This window comes from Phaenicophaeus curvirostris, chromosome 2 (assembly GCF_032191515.1).
Source record: "Phaenicophaeus curvirostris isolate KB17595 chromosome 2, BPBGC_Pcur_1.0, whole genome shotgun sequence".
Classification (NCBI taxonomy): Eukaryota; Metazoa; Chordata; class Aves; order Cuculiformes; family Cuculidae; genus Phaenicophaeus; species Phaenicophaeus curvirostris.
Window position 1 is genome coordinate 6,935,951 of NC_091393.1, and position 20,924 is coordinate 6,956,874.

Sequence of the window (20,924 nt, forward strand, 5' to 3'; positions counted from 1 at the left end):
ACAGTTGTTGTAAGGCAGGGTTTTGGGGCATCAAGCAGGGGTCATTTGTGTGAAGAGTGTATCTATGTCATAAATATATTCAGTAAACTCTATAGTTCTATAGTTCTCACTACAGAAATGCAAGAAGCTACTCAGGTTATGTTTGGTAACTTTACCTTTCATTAGTGCATCAATTAAGCATTGCCTCTGAAAGAAGTGATTCCACTATTTCTGAGTCCCCTTCTCCTGCACTGTACCTTCACAGATATTCAGTGACTATAGAGAGAACCAGGTTGAGAAACCCATAAAACTAACACCACAAAGTTAGTTTTACAGTAGTGCATCAGGTTTTGTAAACAAGGCTCTAGTGACGTGCAAATGATCATGTCAGTATAATAAAGTATTTATATCTTGCAGTAGATTGCTGTTGGGGAATTCCTTTGTCAGCATAGGCAAGTATACATTGTATTTTGCACATCTGTGTTCAGCCGTTGAGCAAAACCAGACTGGGTTCAGGTTTTGAGACAAGTGTTAGATGAACTACATGCCACCCTGCAAATGAAACCATGACCTGGTACCCTCCAGCTGGCCTGAGCCAATGCTGTCCCACCTATGTCTACCCAAGCAGGCAGGTCAATGTACGAACTCTACTGGAAAGTCTCAGAGGGGCAGATCCAGTCTGCAGGCAGCCTGAGAAGCACTAGTTTTTTTTTTTCAAATTATTTTTATATTTTCAGAATGATTTATCAATCATTTTACTATACTTTTATTTAGAGAACAAGCAAACCCTGAATACCCCCTGCCTTGATTTATGTTACTTTCATTACTGCTTGGAGCTTTTTTTGATGTATTTTGTTCTCCGTAGAAACAACAGGAAACCTTCCCTAACATGCATTGGCAATCACTAAATCTGAATGTGAATTAAACACGTCAGAGGCTTTATTTGTGTATCGACAGAACCTGTATGATGTCAGTGGAGTCGAGTCCTAGCATTGTCCCTGTCAAAAGTCCTTACTGAACTCAGCAAGCTCAGTTTATTCTTTAAATGGCAACCCTGTATAAAGCAAAGTAGCTGCATCATAGACTAGAGTGATTTTTTTTGGTGTTTCATTGAGTTACACCCCGAAAATAACCAAGCAAAAAAGTTGAAAGAAAAAGCTCATGAAAACTATTGCATTAATTTCACAAGTATTTTTTTTCTTTTCTTATGGCTTGAGTTGAGTTTTGTACAAGTTAAAACGAAACCAAAACAACAATAAAACAGACAAAGACATAAGGAACATGACAAATTTAGCATAACTATTTTCCTACATCTGTTCAGAACCAAAAGCAGCTCTTACACTGTAGTTTGCAGTGTCAATTTCTTTTCGTTGCAGCAATGTGTTATCTGCTGATGCATTTAAGGGGTGTGTTATTCCACTCAGTTAGTTAGTGTATTTTCCTATCAGAACATCATAACTCCCATAACATTAACTGGTTTGTGGTCTTAGATTTGCTGAAGTCTTAGTCACTGTAGATTTAATGGAAGTTTTTATTAAAAATTTTGAAAAGCCATAATTCAATATTCCCAGGTCAGTAAAAGAAGAAAAAAGAAATCTAAACTCCAAAGTTGCTGAAGCTTTAAGCAGATGAAGTGCATTTTTCTATTAATTCTTCAGCTGACAGAGAACATTCTGATGGAGATTAATGAAATGTCTGCTGGTGACAAAACTTAAGGCATGTATTCATTTTTTTTGTGATGAACCTACACCATGTCCCGCAAAGTGTAGCATGTTTGCTCCCAATCTGGCTGATCAGTCAAGCTATCACTCAGCTCTGCAGAAAAGGTACTTGACCGACCACCTTGCTAACCTAATCTTGATGGAAGGGCATGGTGGAAGAAAGAAAAAAAAAAGAGGAAAATAATGAACAGGAAAGCCAGAATATATTTTCTCCTTTCTCTTCTCTAACCCACCTTTCACTTTTGAACTCTATTCAGTAATAACAGCATTATGTCTGTTTGCTTTTTGTTCTCTTTGTATCTCTCACATGTTAATTTCCCCCAAATTTTTATGGAGGCTTTATATGTGTGTTTCCCTAGAAAGTTAACGAGAGACACATGCCCAAGGCCTTGCCAATTTTGAAAATGTAGAGAAACTTTATGTCACAGCCTCAATGCACAACTTTTAACTTATACAGTTAATTAATTCTGCACAGACTGTGCTAGAGTTTGTTTAATTGCCATTTAAATATACTCTCTTATGTACTTATTCTGATTCATTAGAACCATGGAATATTTTGGCTTGGAAGGGACTTTAAAGATCATCAATTTCTAACTCCCCTGCCATGGGCAGGGACACCTCCCACTAGATCAGGCTACCCAAGGCCCCATCGAACCTGGCCTTGAACACTTCTGGGGTGGAGGGGTATCCATACCTTCCTTGGGCAGGCTGTTCCAGGGGCTCACCATCCTCATCATGAAGAATGTCTAATCTAAATCTTCCCCTCTCCAATTTATAGCCATTCCTCCTCATCCTGTCAATACATTCCTTTGTAAAAAGTCCCTCTCCAGCTTTCTTGTAGCCCCCTTCAGGTACTGGAAGGCAGTCTCAGCATGTCCTCATAGTAGAGATGCTGCAGCACCTCTGAGGATTCCAGAACTGAGCAAAATACTCCAGATGAAGTCCTACAAGACAGGAGTAGTGGAGAGAGAATGACCTCCCTTGACCTGTTGGCCACGATACTTCTGATGCAAACCAGGATACAGATGGCCTTCTGGCCTGTAAGTGCGTCTTGCTAGCTCATGTCGAGCTTCTCATCAATCAACACCCCTAAGTCCTTCTCTGCAGGGCTGCTATAAATCATGTCATTTCCCATCCTGTATTGAAACTGTGGATTGCCCTGACTCAGGTGTAGGACCTTGCACCTGGCCTTGTTGAACCTTATGATGCTTGCACAGGTCCACTTCTCTAACTTGTCCAGTTCTCTCTGGATGACATCCCATCCTTCCAGTGTGGCAACTGCACCATTCACCTTAGTGTTGTTTGCAAACGTGCGGAGGGTGCACTCAATATCGCTGTCAATATTATCAGCACTGTCAATATTAAACAGCACTGGTCCCAGTACAGACCCCCAAGGGACGCCACTTGTCAGAGATTTCCATCTGGACATCGAGTCATTGACAACCACTCTCTGAATATGACCATCCAACCAATTTCTTATCCACCAAACTGTCCACCCATCAAATGCATATCTCTCCAATTTAGGAAGAAGGATGTTGTGGGGGAACTTTACAAAAGTTACAGGCTTTACAGAAGTCCAGATAGATCACATTCATTGTTTACTTGTGTCCACTGCTGTGGCTATCCCATCATAGAAGGAAACTAGGTTGGTCAGGCAGGTCTTGCCCTTGTTGAAGCCATGCTGGCTGCCATTAATCACTTCCATGTCCTCCATGTGCTTTAGCATTGCTTCTAGGAGAATCTGTTCCATGATCTTCCTAGGCACAGAGGCGAGGCTGACAGGTTGGTAGTTCCCAGGGTCCTCTTTTCTACACTTTTTAAAAATGGGCACAATGTTGCCCTTCCTCTACTCACCAGGGTCTTCTCCTGATTGCCATGGCTTTTCTAATACCATAGAGATTGGCTTGGCAACCACATTGGCCAATTCCCTTAGGAGTCTGGGATGCATCTTATCAGGCCCCATAGCCTTATATATATTTTCAGGTCCCTCATGTGGTCACAAACCTGATCCTCCTCTACAGTGGGAGGGGCTTTACCCTCCTGGTCACCATCTTGTTGTCCCATGACCCAGGAAGGGTGAGGAGAGCGGTTGTCATTGAAGAGTGAGGCAAAAAAGTTGGTAGGAAGCTCAGCCTTCTCCTAGTCTGTTGATACGAGGTCACCATTTTCATTCCTAAGTGGGGGTACACTTTCTTTAACCTTCCTTTTCTGATTCACGTGCCTGTAGAAGCCCATCTAGTGGCTTCACTTCCCTTGCCGAGTTCAGCTCCAGCTACCTCTTGTCCTTAGTGACCCCATCCCTACACAAACAGGCCACGTCCCTATACACCTCCCAGTATACCTGTCCCTATTTGCACTGCCTGTGCAGTTCCCTCTTTTTCTTGAGTTTGACCAGCAGGTCTCCACTCAGCCACGCTGGTCTCTTCCTTTTCCTGCCTCATTTCCTACATTTGGGGACCAAGTACTTTTGTGCCTTATGGAAAGCATTCTGGAATATTTGCCAGCTCTGTTCTGCTCCCTTGTCCCTGGGGACCATTTCCCAGGGGATTCTACTCACTAACTCCTTGAGGAGCTGGGAGTTTACTTTCCTGAAGTTTAGGGTCCTAACTAGATTCAAAGTAGTTTTGCTGTTACAATATAGTGACAAAGGGTATTCTTCGATTTGTGGGATATATTACTCAAACTGATTATTTTGTCCTTGTGTATAAATTAGTCAGGAAAACACTAGAGAGTATTTCTTCATCCCTGTTTTTCTTTGCAGCAAGGAGTTAAAGAGGCACACATGATGACACACTTAGTAATTTCTTAAGCACATTTGTAAAGAGGTAGAGACTTCATTTGGTGGAAAAATCTTAATAATGTACTATTACTTAGCAAACATTCTATATCTGGATCTCTGTGTGAAGAGCGGTATGTGAATCTCTCTTTTAAAAGACATTAGCAGGACTTGGGGCAACAAGGGCATATTAGGCTTGGGAAGTGAATAAGAGGTCTGAGAGATTCGTGGCAGGCAACAGCAAGCATTTGCTGGGCGATGGTTTGCAGCCACAGGACAACCCTATTTAGATATGTCATTCACACTATAGCTGAGGCTCCATTAAGAGTCGTAAGTTTACTCTGGCTAAACATACAACATAATTCCTTGGCTGAAGCATGAATAATCTTTAGATGCTCTTGCAGTTTAAAAATCAAGCTATAATAAACATCTTTTTCAGCTAGACGTTTATCATTACATAATAGTTAGAAAAATAAAATGCCATAGTCTAAGTTTCTTATAAAACTATATATATTAGGTGCCAGAGAAGGCATAACAGATGCCATCTCTCACGATAAAAGTAATTTACAGTTTCAAACATAGTCATGACTTAAACATATACAAATTATTGGAAAGGGGGATCAGAGGTTATAAAGTTTCCTTTTGTTACTATATTTCTTATGTCTAATATTTCACAGTGAAATCCATATTTGGAAAATATTTTGTTATGTTCTGCTTTCAGTTTATCTAAACTTTTCAGATGGGTTGGCTAAAAAGTGTCTGTGGCTGATGTGATCTACCAGCCAAGAATCTTATAAGAGGACAGCACTTCCTTCCCTCCCCCAATTATTTTCAAAATTAGATTTTTGATACTATGGAAGATTAAACATTTTGTATTTCTGGTGTCACCAATGCCAAATTGTCATATGTTTGTAACAGGTTAATACAGAAAGTGGTTGACAAATCTTGCTATAATCACTACCCCATGTTGTTTTCATCCTCCTTGTCTGCTGCTCATTTTGCGTTGTGAAAAACCCTAATATATCAGTGACAGGAGGTCTGGATTTGTGGCTGACTTCTATAATTACTCCCACTGAGGCACTGTCAATAGGATTAAAATAAAGATTCTGGACCTGTCCATCGTAGATGAGGTCAGCAACACTAGCAGTAGGAGTGCCGTTTCTGCAAGCTGTGCTTTCAGTCCTGAGTTATGGAACCATAGACATTAATATGAAGCAAATATTTAAAAGCTCTAGTGGAGAAAGACCAGCCTTTTTTCTCCATTAGCTAAAATATCCATGTGTAATAAATAATCTAACAGCATCCATCTATGTCCCGACTGTACATATGTGTATATTAATTTTCAAATGTATCAGAGCCCCAGAGAGTTTCAATTACAGATCAATTCATTTTGCATTTTATAATTAATAAAGTCTTTGCAGCTGCATAGCTTCATCCAGGGAACATCTGCACAAACTCCTTCTGTATACATAATTTCTATGAAAAGGAGGTAAGCTGAATTGCCTTCAATGTTTGCAGGCTTGGGGAGGGTAGAAAGGTAGGAAGTTGATTAGGATAATGCAAAACAAATCACAAGCATGGAGGCTTATGTCCATACAGATATAAACAAAATTCTAGCCACCAGCTGTAGGAAAAAGATACATTGTATAGGACCACTTTAACATATAATCAACTTACTTTATTCAAGTCACGGGGAGGAAGGAAACCAAGGGAAAACCTGAGTTCTCCCAATGTGGGTAGTTTTTTGTGGTTTTCGGTGGGACTGGGCTGTTGCTCCAAGTTCCTAAGTAATACGCTGTTGTTGAAACTCTGTGGTTACTTGTTTGCCATCCTTTGACACTGACTATGAAAAAGTATAATTTTTTAAAATATTAGTTTCATATTCTTCAGTGTGCATGAAACTCTGGCATGTACAGCACTAGAACTTACTCATGGTGGCAAAATCTGGGAATGATGAACAAACGAGAATAAACAGATAAGCTGTTTTGCTCTGCTAGCACCGTATGTTATCTTTATTTTTCTCACATCTCACCAGTCTACTTTTTATAATGGGATGCAACAGTGTTTAGTGCAGTCACCTCCTTGCAACTCATTGTTTCATTATTTTCATATAAACACAAAATTTTTTATCAAAAGCCACATTCAATCAAGTGTCTAACATGCTGAAACAATTGTGTGCCCTTTCAGTCTTAAGCTCATACTCCACCTGGAAGCCTTGCACTTCTACAAACAAAGATTTCTTTTATTTAATTTATTTGTGTTATAGTAGTAGCAAATAATTTTCTTGATTAATGTGTCACTGCCCTACAACTGTTTACTCTTTCTCCTTTGGTTATATAAACATAAACTGCTACACATCACTCGTAACCCTCACCATATTTCCATCAACCCTCTCAATTTAAGTTCCCTTGTTCTCCTAGAAGCAAAATGAATCTCCCTAGTGTTTATAGTAGAAAAGATTAGATAAAAATGAACAGTATTTAGCATGCTCCTTTTTTCCTTTTTCCTGTCCCACAAGTGAGACTCCAGACTTCTGTTTGCTTCTCTCTACATCTGCCTTTATTCCCCCTTCCAGAGTTTCTTGGAATTTTTTTGTTATAAATATGAAAAGAAAAATATGCATAATTTGATCCCTACCATGCCACTAAGGCATGTGATGAGCTCACAGCACAGAAGCTGCTATTTTTGTACATAAGCTGCAGTCAGTATTTCTAGTTACAACAGCTAATGCCTTGTTTTGCCACAGATGTGGCATCATAGTTCTTAGTAGCGTGTGTTAATTCCTCAGTATTTACTTGTGGCTTTGCGATATTCCATTATTTACAGTTATTTGTATAGGCCCTTAAATGATACCAAACACATTGGGTCAAGTTGTTTGTGATTGCACTGACTATGGTGGCATATAATAAAAGTATTTGAACAAGTATCGTGCACTGATGCTGCGACCTCGTCCAGCCATGTGCTGACCCTACTGTCACAATATGTGCTTTTTACAGCCAAGTGCTGCTGGATGTACAAGAAGAAAGCAAATTAGTCCAAGCCAAGAAGGACTATTAGTGCCCACTTCACCAGGGTCTTTCATTGTATACAGACAGAATGCTATACCAGTTTATCTAGGGCTTCCAAGCAAGGAAGTTTAAACATGAAACAACAATACCCTACTCAGTTTCAAACCATAGTTCCATGGCCCTCCTATCTGAGGGTCGCTTGCATCATCTTGGTACTTCACAGTGGAATTCTACCAGCTTCCTAACAAGAGAATCCTCTTTGGTTTGCAGAAGAAGTGGGAAGACTTGCTCTGAGGAGCAGCCATGGCTATTGCAGACACCTACATAAATTCAAGGGACTGCAGCTCTTGGAGGGAGGTGTCACTGATGGTCAGTCCATAATGACTGTGAGGCTTAGATATTAATCGAATACTTGTGCCTTGGCAGAAGCATAGCTTTCTTCATTATTTATTGTTGATTTTGTAGTGCATGGGGAAAGAATTAGCAACTAATTTTTGCATTATTTGAAGACTGGTTTAGGTGTGCCTGGTAGGTATTATCTATGCCTTTGTCCTGTCAGTAAAGTTGGCTGGTGTTGGTATGAAACCCTTTCCTGGAACGGATAAGATGTTGGAACAGCTGTTTGAACAAAATGGAAGCTTCATCTGGGATGAGCTGTTCTATTAAATTAGCAACTGTAAATGACACATCACAGTAAATGGCAGTGTATTTATTTTGTGCTGGCTTTCTTCCCTTCTCCGCCCACTCCTTCTCTTTTCCAGTACCCCAGAAGCCCTTCATTAGCAACACTACTCCTGGATCTTAACTTGCTTTAGGAACATGAAATGAGTTCACATTTTACTCAGATAAACAACAATGAAGGTTATGGTTACAATGTCAGAGTGCTGCCTTGCCATTTACACTCTCCTGCACATCTCCCTTCATATATACATAGACTTATATATGTATAGACTCCCTTTGTAGGGAAGAAGTGCTGCTGATGAGTACTGTCCTGCACTAATGACTTTTAATATTAAAAGGGATATTATCGGAGGCAATTTGGGTTGCCTCAAGCTTTGCCATGCGATACTTTAGTGAAACAGTACTGTATTTATCACCTTTAGATTTGGATGTACTGGATGAAGCTTGCAGTAATGTTTGGCTAATGTGTTTTTTTTTATGATTAGCATTTTTTAAATGTTTCTTATGGAGGTAGTGGCAGTGGCAGTGTGGATTTTATACCATCTGCCCATGTGATCTTGAAAATACTACATGAAAAACTAAATTGGGTCAAAGGGGTATATTTAAAATAGTGTGCAACAAAACAATGTATTTAAAATACTTGTAGAAAGCTCACCATGGCAATTTGGCAAGTTAGGACAAAAGAGGGGTGAAAAGGAGTCAAAAGAGTATTTTTGGATTTTTTTTCCCATCTCTGACCTGTAATAGCTCACTGGTGAGTTATCACACCTTTGTAAGTGGTCCATGCAACATTCGGTCTTGGTAGAGTTTTTAGTTGTAAGTTTCTCAGCAAGAACAATAATATATGTTAAAAACAGATAAAGATTCATAGCCCCCAATTTTTTAACAATAAAGGTATTCCACTGCTAGGCTGAAAACCCCCCAAATTTTAATTATTTAATAAAAATGGGAAAATAATTTAGTCATATTTCTCCAATGAGTATTTTTCATTATGATGTGTATCCCTGTGTACCCCTCACTCTAAAGAACTATTAAATTTTTTAAAATCCTTTTTAAAAGCACTATTTTAATGCTGTTAAAAATTTCAATGCTGGAATATTCTGCCCCTTGTATTTATGGGGTATATAAGGCATGGCTATTACATGTCATCACAAGCCTCTTACTGGAGAAAAAGCCAATGGAATAGTAGCATGGTATGAGTGCCTAAACCTGCTGCCTGTGGTATGTTTTGTGGGAGAGTCAGTGGCTTTCAGTCACATAAACTAGTCGCAGACATTCAGATCCTTTCAACTCTAATGAAGTGCACACTTACTTTAAATAGTAAGTGACTAAGCATATAAATGTCTTGATCAAGTCATATCAAAAAAAGAACAGGTTTTTTTTGTTTAGGTTTTGTTATTTCTATCTGAAATCTCTGTTATACCCTCTGCATCTTTGCTTTGTAATGTTCCCTGCTGAGAAGGACAGACTGGAAACACAGTAGGGATCTTTGGCTTTTAAGTTGCTCTTTGCTTTACTGAGGACTGCGTTCTGGATACCTGGTGAATTTGTCCAGTGTTTTGTTTGGTGTGAGAACAACATGACTATTTAAGAAAGGCAGGAAACCATCATTTGGTAAATTTAGCTACATTTCAATTGCACTTACAGAAAGAGCAGACAGAAGCTTAAATACACGTCTTAAAGTACATGCATACAAAGCAATTCAGCTTTTGTACTCTTTGGTCAGGAAATTCTGAAACACTCTTGAATTAAAGCGTAAAGGCGTAATTCTGAGATAATTTGCCACAACTAGGAAGTCATGTGTCACGTTTGTCCAAAGTGTTTCTCAAAAATTTTTTCTGTCCATTTTTCTAAATAGCATATGTAGCAGCTACTGTGGTAGAACCAAATTATAGTATGCTTTACAAACAGGGATAGATTTTCTTCTTATGCAAACTAATGCCCCTTTGTCAAAGTCAAAGGATACAGGGTTTGCATACTAATTGTCTCTGCCAGGTGATTCAGCTTCCATGCACTGATTTTTTCCGCGTAACAAACTAAATGTTACGACAATTTCTGTCCTTCAGGCATTTTTTCTTCTTTTGAAAGCTCGTACCTTGATAGAGAATAACAGAGGGACAGAATTTCCTATGATTCTATACTGTTATGATACACTATTGATTTACCTAATTCATCAACTTTAATCTACTATTATCTTAAGTATTACCGCTATTTTTTCCCCCTCAGTGCATGACATTCATCAGATTAAAAGTCATGCTGCTGTAGCTACTGAGGGTCCAGTCCAGAGGCTGTTAAAGTCAAAGGCACTTCTCATTGACTTCAGTGAGATTTAGATAAAGCTTATTGTTTTCATGCTCTTTCCATCACTGCAGTACCAGATAAATGAAATTACTGTTCCAAATATCAGTGACTTTGGATACTTTGCATTTCTGTTCTGAGAAGATATCCAAGCAAACATGAATATAACCAAAGTAAATGCTCTCTTTCTGAATTCAGAATGACTGTTTAACTAGCTTTAGTATTTTGATACCCAATACTAAGTTTCACCCACTGTCCCTTTTCTTTGCGTACAGGTGACAGCTTAAAAAGGTTAAACTGTCTGTTGGGGTTGGAAAAAAGGAATAAAATAGTGTGGTTGAAATAGTCTCTGAATTATTAGAAAGTTCTGGAGGACTTTTGTGCTCTGTTTTCCATGTTAGCAATGTTTGCTAATTTGCTCATAATCTCAGTGTTGAAATGGACTCTTAATGTGTTTCCAGTTTTAGTGTTGTCTTGTTCCCACTTCTTCTCTTCCTCTTATTTTATATAGCTCTCATAGTTCATCCATTCTTAAGCTGGCTTTTTAGGTTGCAGTTCTTTGCTTGGAATGGTCCTTATAGATGTGTCTTATGGGTGTTTCTGCTTTGGGAACTGTGGTAGTAGCTGAAAGAAGTATTTCTAATCATCAGTTTTGGAACACAATGCGTTTACTTCCATGGATTCACAGCAGGCAAACCAAAGTATGGAATGATCTTGTATTCCTATTTCCAATTATCTACCTTTTAATTTACACTTGAATGTTTTAGTAAATTCATTTCAGCTTCGTTGTCTCTCTCTGTGAAAACTAATAAACCAAGCTTATGCTCGCTACCCTCCTCCTCTTTCTACTTGCTCAAACCAGCATTGTCTGTCCAACAAGTGTTCATGCCTCATTCTTTCCTCAGGAAAAGGATTCACTGGTGTGTTACAGCTTCTTTGTGTTTCACAGAGCAGGGAAGAGTAACCTTTACTCCAATAATTCCAAATCAGCTAGTTCAGGTACCAGAAACACGTCAGTGGCCTTAGAGCAGAGCATCTCCAGACTATTTTTTCCCTTTTTTTAGGCCTATTGCAGGCATCCAGCTGTTTCTCACCATTATTACATTCTTCTTTGGTGAAAAGCAGATGTTCATTGTGCTTCTCTGGCACTGTGTTAAATATTGTACTGCCAACTGCTGAAGTATTTGTAGTATGTGCCTAATCTCCTAAAAATCCCACAAAATCATTAACATCATCAGCTGAGGTTAAAAAAAAAAGTGAGTGTGATATCCAGGGAAGTTATTCTCCCTCTGTACTCGGCACTGGTGAGACCGCACCTCGAATCCTGTGTTCAGTTCTGGGCCCCTCACCACAAGAAGGATGTTGAGGCTCTGGAGAGAGTCCAGAGAAGAGCAACAAAGCTGGTGAAGGGACTGGAGAACAAGTCTTATGAGGAACAGCTGAGAGAGATGAGGTTGTTTATCCTGGAGAAGAGGAGGCTGAGGGGTGACCTCATTGCTCTCTACAACTACCTGAAAGGTGGTTGTAGAGAGGAGGGTGCTGGCCTCTTCTCCCAAGTGACAGGGGACAGGACAAGAGGGAATGGCCTCAAGCTCCTCCAGGGGAGGTTCAGGCTTGACATCAGGAAAAAAATGTTCTCAGAAAGGGTCATTGGGCACTGGCAGAGACTGCCCAGGGAGGTGGTTGATTCACCTTCCCTGGAGGTGTTTAAGGCATGGGTGGACGAGGTGCTGAGGGACATGGTTTAGTGATTGATAGGAATGGTTGGACTCGATGGTCCTGTGGGTCTTTTCCAGCCTAGTGATTCTGTGATTCTGTGCCCCAACTTAACAGAGTGGATAGTTGACAGTTACAGGTATGTGTACCTTGTATGACAGAGACAAAAATGATCAGAAAAGTACTCCATGAAAATCTAAACCTTAATTTGTTTTGCTCTGCCTTAGCTTGTGGTCGTGGGTTCTACAAATCTTCCTCACAAGATCTGCAGTGCTCCCGCTGCCCTAATCACAGCTTCTCTGACAAGGAAGGATCTTCAAGATGCGATTGTGAAGATAGCTATTATAGAGCACCTTCTGATCCACCATATGTCGCATGCACAAGTGAGTCAGTCATGAATTTAATAGTAAAGGACATTGCTTAACCAACCAGGTACAGCTACTTGTACCTAGTAGTTTTGGTTGGCTTTTCCTGTATTTGAAAAGTACGTTTACAACAGTAAATGAAATTGAAGGACAGAGGGGAAAAAATTTGGCAGTGTATATCGGCACAAATATAATTTTCAAGTTTGCTTGATGTAACATTAGAAAACATTGCATGTCAGGTTAACTGTTTCACTTACTGTAATAGGTAGAATGCAGGCATGGTTTTCCCATGATTGTAAAATTGTTGTAGACAATGTGCTCTATGTGATGTAATACCAAAGTGAATAATATGAAAAATGAAAAGTAGCCTCTGCACATCTGAGCTTTGATTGAAGCGTAATTGTATCTGGCTTAACCTTCTAACTGCAAATAGGCTAGCCTACACAGTTTAGTGGTTCAAGTAGTGGAAGTCTCCTAAATCCAAAGCAGCATCAAATATTTCAGTAAATCATATCAGAGATAATATTAAAGGACAAGATACACTTGGCACCATATGTTTTGAAGAGATGAACAAATCCTGTACTTGGGAAAACCATAAAACACAGCCTTTAAGGTACATTAACCAGTCCTTTTAATTGCACAGAACAGAAATGGCTGAAGTCAGTTACAGTAAACATACAGACAATTGTTATTCGGATGCCTTAATGGAAAATAAATAAAGCTCTTACGGAGTGAGTTCGAGGAAGCTCTTCTGCAGCTTATGCTAAAAACAATGAAATGTTTCTGTGAAGGAAAAATGCTTCAACTGTTTTCTCTCTCAGTAATTAAAATTCTAAGTGCATGTCCCACTGTGGTTCTGTGAGATCACCCTGGACTTTTTTTGTGTGTTATGTAGGACCTCCATCAGCACCACAGAACCTCATTTTCAATATCAACCAGACTACCGTGAGTTTGGAATGGAGTCCTCCTGCTGATAACGGGGGGAGAAATGATGTGACCTACCGCATTTTGTGCAAGAGGTGCAGCTGGGAGCAAGGTGAATGTGTTCCCTGTGGGAGTAACATTGGATATATGCCCCAGCAAACTGGATTAGTAGATAACTATGTCACTGTCATGGACCTGCTAGCTCATGCTAACTACACATTTGAAGTTGAAGCTGTGAATGGTGTTTCAGACTTGAGTCGTTCCCAGAGGCTTTTTGCAGCTGTCAGTATTACCACCGGTCAAGCAGGTAAGTGTTCGTCATTTATGAATCTCAACACTGTGAGACTGAGAGAAATTGGGAACATGCAAACTGCAGATGCAGTAAATCAGCAGCATGTTTGTGTGTTCTGGCTCATTAATCTTTTCACTTTGCCAACTAGTTAGTCTAAGCTTATACTGTTTTATGTTAACCTGTCCTGTTTCTTGGCCTGAATATTGCTTTTAGAAAGCATTTGTGAAACACTTGAAGAAGGCATACAGCTTTATTTTTAAATAGATTTTCTGAACTCTGCAACTTTTTGTTTTCTTCTTACGTCATTGTAGGTCATTCTCTAGTATTTGAAGATAAAAAAAGTTGATGTTACAGTCCTATGCAGGCTTCCATTCTGAATTTTTTAAAACTTTATGGGAGTCCTAAGTCCCTGGAAGATGATATGGATAGCTGATGCTGGTTTTAGTGTTAATGTTTTCCCTCAGGATAATGTTTCTAATTTATCTTATATTTCCAGATATTTGATGATGAGATTCAGTGAGAATGTGATGATTATTCTTTGTTTCTTCTACTTACCATAATCTGACAGGTGAAATGTCAGGGAAAATAAAATCAAACTAGCGTATTGCCCCAGGGGAAAAAGGGGCTTTAGTCATCTGCATGCTGAGTGAGAGAAAAAAAAAAAAAGAATTCTCTGATTTAGCTTTCTGAAATGGTAGGTTGCCTGTTGAAAAAAAAATATAGGCCTCTGAATCTACAATAGCACACTGTGGGCTTTAAGAGAGGATAGTAAAATTAACCTTTTATACATTGAACAAAAGATCTTAAGCCAAACATTAATTGCAAGATCTGGCTTCCAAAGTAAGAACTTGCAGAAAAAAACAAGAGAATAGCTGATGCTTGCTGTAAGAACAGCTAACCAGTGTTTTAAAGGATACTTCATATTTACATTTATGGAGGAAATATTAATGACTGTGATCAAGCTATTCTTTTTTAGTGCAGTAGAAATGATCCCCTGCACTAAAGCTTTGAACTGAGGACAAATCTCACCACAAAGGGACAATGAACAAGAAGGAAAAACTAGTTATTTTCTGCTCCACAGATGGTTATCTCGAAAAAAAAAGGAAATTAAAAAAGACAAGAAATTTGCTTCAAACCCTTCTCTCCCTCCCCACAAGCCTAGGATGGTTTATATACCTGTTAAATTTAGGCTGGGATATCTAAGGGGTATTTAATTTCCCCATAGTACTTTCCTGGGTACCCAATGCACATTTTATATTATTTTGGAACTATCCCTGTGACTGAAAGGATTGGTCTCTGTGTTCATTTGTAGGAGTTCATGAAATTTTGGTCACAGAGAACTTACCCTGAAATGATATTTGCACCACAGATTGTATTATTTTGGCACCTTAATTTTAATCTTTGAAATAATTGTCTATAATTCTTAAAACATGCACAGATGGACAGTGTTCTGCTCTCTGTAGACGTCTGTTCAGAACTACAACCTGAAGAAGGGGATTTGGACTTTTTCCTGTTTAACTGAATCGAATTGGCTTTACTTATGTGCTTTGATGGTTCAGTGGCACACAGGGTAAAAGAAAGAGACAGCACAAATTTGTGGCTAGTATTACGTCTCACAAAGATGAAAAAGCCTTAATCAGAAATTTGTTGTGTCATCCCCAAGATAAATCATTGTAGTTATTTTTTTGTGTTCTCATAGTCATACATTTACAGTGATTTTCAGGCCAGAAGACAATGCTTATTCTGGTTTAGCCAGTATGTAACTAAAGCTATCTGGTTTTATAAAATGATCCTTGCATCAAGCCCAGAGGTGTTAGTGAAACTATAGATTGCATATATGTTACAGACAACATCTAGGTATTACCTAGTGATTTCAGGTAATGGAAAAACTTTCACCCTCCAAGATAAGTTTTTTAAGAGCATGCAGCAGGAAGCAGGAGACCTGACTCTATTCCTTCCCTGCTTTCCAGTTTGCTGTGGGATTATGCCCAAGCAAGCATTTCCCAGTGCTACAGAATCTAATACTTTCACTGTTGAGAGAAAGGGTACTTGTACAACCGACACTTTGTCTGTTTAGCACTTCTGAATATCAGGTTTTAAAGGCTTCCAGTTGAGCATCTAAAAAGAACATACATAGGAAACAGATTTTTTGGGGAAGAAAAATGGCTTTAAGCCCTCTTTGTTGCAGTTTTCTCTGTCTGTGAAATGAAGGTAACCCTTACCTTTCCTTACCAAGCTATTCTAATTTTCTGATTAAAAGTGCCATATAAATGTTGATTTTTTTTTTCACCTGAATTACAAAAGTCTTGTTAAATTAAAAAACAGGCTTTCAGAACAAATGTATTCACCAAAAGGAAAGACTTTTTTTTACACTGTTTTTGCAACAGCATGTTTGGGATCCTAATACTGATTTCTTTGGTTTCTCAAGGAGGAAAATATTTTAGATGGAACAGATTGATGACTATAATTGAACAGAAAGAGACTGGTTGCTCAAAGGAGACCGTTATGCTTCTGTGCTTCTATTTTATTTTACCATGGAGAGAAAGAAAATGTTGGATTTATTTATAGCCAAGTAAACTAGGATTCATGCAGCTCTCATTTGTTACTGTGTGACTGTTCTATACTTCTGGCAAAAATGACTTTTTCTATGCCCATATTGCTTTTCATGTGTGTAAATGTGTCTAACTAAACCTTCTTCACATGTTATTATGCTAGCACAATAGGTAGCTATATATAATTACTGGGTTCATCGGTTGCACAGAGGCTTGCAGTGACATTTTTCCTTTGTAGTTTTGGTTTAATTGAATTGATCCTTTGTGGCCATGTTCACAAAATTCAAATTATTGTGTAATGGTAACAGGAAATTATTGATAAAAGAATGGGGTTATGGAGTACATTCAGTATTCCTTCACCCACCCCAGCTTCTGATGAGACAAAGAGAGCATGTCACAGAAAAGAACCAGGTGATTGATAAAAAACTATTTGTTTTTGTGGGAATAGCACAATAAAATGACTGCAAGTGGGTGGGTAGCATTTCACATTGCTCACATATATACATGTGACACATGTCTATTCATTTCTTGTGTTAAAAAGACTTTGTGAGTAGGTTATCAGTTATCATATGGCATTTTTTTATGCTACAGCCAAGAACCATGAGGCTTTTTGTTTTCTTTGTTTTGTTTCTTTGACAAAAGCATGAAAGCACTGAGCAAGAATCTGAGGTAAAAGATTAAGTGCACTAAGTCCCTCAGGAGTAAACCATCTTGTTTCATATCTTGCCTATCCAGCATCATATAAAGAATACACGATGTCATCCCAGTATTGCAAGCTGATCTATGTGAACCCCTGCATCCTCGTAGAATTCACATTTAAATGTGACTAAGCTCCACTTACAATAGGTGAATGTACTGAAGAGCTGCAGCTGGCAAACAGCTGACAACACTGCCTTTGCAAGCTTATTGAATGGTTGTTTACCAAAGATAAAATTTACCACTTCTCTAAGAAGATATTCACCTTTCAGTGGTACTTATAGTTCCTTTTGGTTTATCAAATTCCTTTCCAAATTCTACTTTTTTTCCATACAACACTCAAAAGGTTAATGGAATCGGGTAGGTTTCATAGCAGATGAATATTTGTTGGATTTTGGCATGTTTACACTTTCAAGCCTTTAAAAAAAGTTTCAATAACAATTGTATATTTTTTCTGTTGACACTTCTGCAAAAATAGTGTGTTTTTAAGACTATCTTGTCACATTCTTTGCTCTGGATTAGACAATGGACTGATCTCTGATAAAGGGTGATAATCACCCAACCTAGTCTGACTCTGAGAAAACTCAGAGGTTGGATGAATCCCAACATTTATCAAGGTTTGAGAAAATATTTGTCCTGAGTCAGTTTGAATTGTCTATATAGTCATTGGAAAGAAAAAATCGTATCCAAGGGGAAATCATCATGGCTTATTACTGTAACCAAACATGACAAACAAAAGTTAAAATGTAATACCAATCAGTGTTCCCAAATGCACTCACTGTTCTTATGCAGGGAGCATGCGCTAATGCTTGCTGCTTCTTCTCAGCAAGAGCAAGGTGCCCCACAGCACTTATAGGTCATGCTGTGCTTTCAGATGCACTTAATAGTGACAATTTGAAGTGGTTAAAGAACCCTAATTCAGTTCCATAATCAAGGCTTACTCTTAAAAACATTTTTAGTAACAATTCATTTTGTGTATGTTGATTTAATTTTCCTTTTTTTCACATCAGAGAGTTCAATTTTCAGACCTTTTCCTACGGAATAAAAATCCCAAAATTCACATTTTAAAACACGGGAGACACTTTGCGTTCTCCCTCACTCTACATTCTTCTTTTGTTATAGCTGCTAATAATTTTTCTCTTTTTTTGCTTCTCTTTGCATTTTCCCTAGCTCTCAATTATGTCTCCTCATTTTTTAAAGTCTCCTCTTTCATCGTCTCCACACTGTTGACAATCTATTTGTTTCCTGTTCCCTGCCAGTCTCACTTAAACCTAACTTTTTTTCAGCAATGAGCTGTCCCCCAGCGGAGACAGCAATGAAAAAGATTTATGCCTGTGGCTTTCGCCATTGCTTTGACCTCACCATTCTAGTTCTATTCTCACTTCTTTCCCCAGACCATTTTGATATCTTCCCATTCTGCCACAAAGTAGTTTTAATCCACCTTCATCTATACTTTCCATCCAATATTCACTTCTGGCATCACATGATAGCTTATTACAAATAGCTTCAGTGTTCAACTTCACATTACTTCTCTGTTTTCTCATTTTAATGGACTTCCTGTAGCTTTGGATTTCATTTGACATTTCCTGTTAATGATTCTACTTTTTGAGCTATGCTTTATCTTCTAGCCTTCTAATGTAGATTAGCTTTCCCACATTGATATCGTTACAGCTTCTGTATATATATTTTAAATCAATGCTTCATGTAAAAAGAATTCAGATTATAAAAGTATTATTTTTCTTTTCTTTTTACCAAGCATGTTCCACCTGTTGTGCTGGGAGAATTATTTTATATAGAAAGTCGCTTTTCAAAACTGGTATTCCCTAATTGCTTTTCATTATGTTGTGGTTTTTAGAAACATATAAGTTATTATCGTTGTACCTTGGGTTACCATTTTGCTTAGTTTATTTAATGAGAGCTATGAAGATGTTAGTGCTTATTCTTAGTAATAGTCAGGATATATTTTAATCTGGTTTTACTTTTTTCTAGACCAGAGGGAGACAGCATAGTTCTGTTAGGGTTCTGCACTCCCTGGACACCAGCTGAGAAGGGTAAAACTAAAGCAGGAATTAATTATATGTGGTAGTTATTATTATTCTAGTTTTTTTGCATGTCTTTTCAGTGCATTTAAAAACTGGTTTGGGTTATTTCTGTGGAGATAAGACTACCTCTTGATCTGCAATCACATTACCCTGGACTAATATCACAGATATTTTTGATATATTGAGATGATAACTGAATTTATGCCTGAATTAAAGTGATGGACAAAAACTTGGTAAGAATTCCAGTATCTGTATAGAAAATACTATCAGTTCAGGGAAAGCAGTTTGTTCATTCATTGACTGTACCAGGTCATCTATTATGTAGTGAAATCCACAAGGCTATAGAGATACTATAGAATTGCTAGTTTGGGGCAATATTGTAAGATGTTAATTTTTCTATAATTTTCAGAAAGGAGGAATCATATATATGGGATATAAAATGGTATGGCATGTATGATTTTTGACAGCTTTCATCATATTTTGTATACATGTACAGAATATAAATATATATACATAAATTTGAAATGACAAGCAGTATGTTTTATAAGAAAACTTGGCACAGAATAGCCAACTGATAATTATTTTTTCTAGTATTTAGTTCTAATTTGTTCTAATGTTTCTCACTGAAAGATAAGAAAGAAAGCAAGATAAAAAATATAAGAGAGAAAGCAAGAAAGCAGATGTTAGCTGTGTTGCTTAGGGTCTGGTCCTGCACCACTGAAGTCAATGGAAGTTTTGTCATTGACTTCAATAGGAGCAGGATTTGAACCTTATGCTCTATCAGAACACACAGGAACCAAAGCTATGGGCTGTCATCCTGAAACCAAATTCTTAACTTTGTAGCATGTTTTGATTCTGACTAGAATATTTTTGCCTATCAGTTTGTGACTGGGTGTAATGTGGATTATTTTTATTTTACTATACTAAAAATATTATATATTTTTTCCAAATGGGTCTTAGAACTGTCCAGCTTCACCATAAAAGCTTTTTTTAAATAGATGTAATAATTTTAACTAAGAACCTAAGTATGTTTTTCTAGTAGAGACTATGTGAATTTTACAGTATTTAGAAATAAAAATTCTGGCTTTTAACTTTCCCATTCACTGAGCTATTGAAATAGCAGGTTATAGCAGGTTATGTCACCACATCAAATCTCCAGTACCAAAGCATAGTTCCACCAGCTACACAACAAAGAACTATGTACTTGAGGAAGAAAATGAGTGATATAAAATACAACTTAATCAAATAAAGGAGAGGTTTTTTGGTAATATGACATGAAGGACTAGGAGCCCTAATGTTACAAACAGGAGCCAGACATCTCCTCAATACATATGAGTTACATCAGTTGTTATCTTGAAAGTAGTGATGAAAAATTAATCCTGACCTTTAAAAGAAAATGAATGGATTAACATCAAGTTTTCTATGATGAGTCCTGGAAAGGTTCGTGAAATAAGAGAGCTCTATTTGTGACACCTGCTGGGTGGGGTTGTAGCCTCTCATAAATAGGCCTGGCTTCTTCTTTTACTTCATCCGTAGTTAGATTATTTCTCAAGGACATAAGTCCTTTTGAACACAGTAGGAATTAAATAGTACTCTGAGCTTCATTATACTCTTTGGGGATTCTTATACATAGTTCTTTGAAGACTTGGCTAACCTCAAAGACTTTAAAGATACCTGCAGTACAAAGACAAGAAATGACTTGATAGATTGGAATTAGATTGATAGATTGAAAATAGATTTTTGAGTTGTTCAGAAGGTTACTTTTGAGACTGTTCAGAAGGCTAGTTGATAAAGTTCCCATCGGAGACAGTCCTTAAGGGCAAGGGAGCCCAAGAAGGCTGGGTACTATTCAAGAAGGAAATCCTGGCAGCTCA

The 20,924-nt window shown here is 38.0% G+C and overlaps 1 protein-coding gene across 5 annotated transcripts in view; it reads left to right on the forward strand.

Moving 5' to 3' along the window:
* Positions 1–20,924, forward strand: part of EPHA7 (EPH receptor A7) — a 173,396-nt gene that overhangs the window by 43,459 nt on the left and 109,013 nt on the right. For all 5 annotated transcript variants that reach the window (XM_069851178.1, XM_069851179.1, XM_069851177.1 and 2 more), the window contains exons 4-5: positions 12,407–12,562; positions 13,440–13,775. In XM_069851178.1, coding sequence (XP_069707279.1) covers positions 12,407–12,562; positions 13,440–13,775 — 492 coding nt within the window. The remainder of the gene's footprint in view (positions 1–12,406; positions 12,563–13,439; positions 13,776–20,924) is intronic.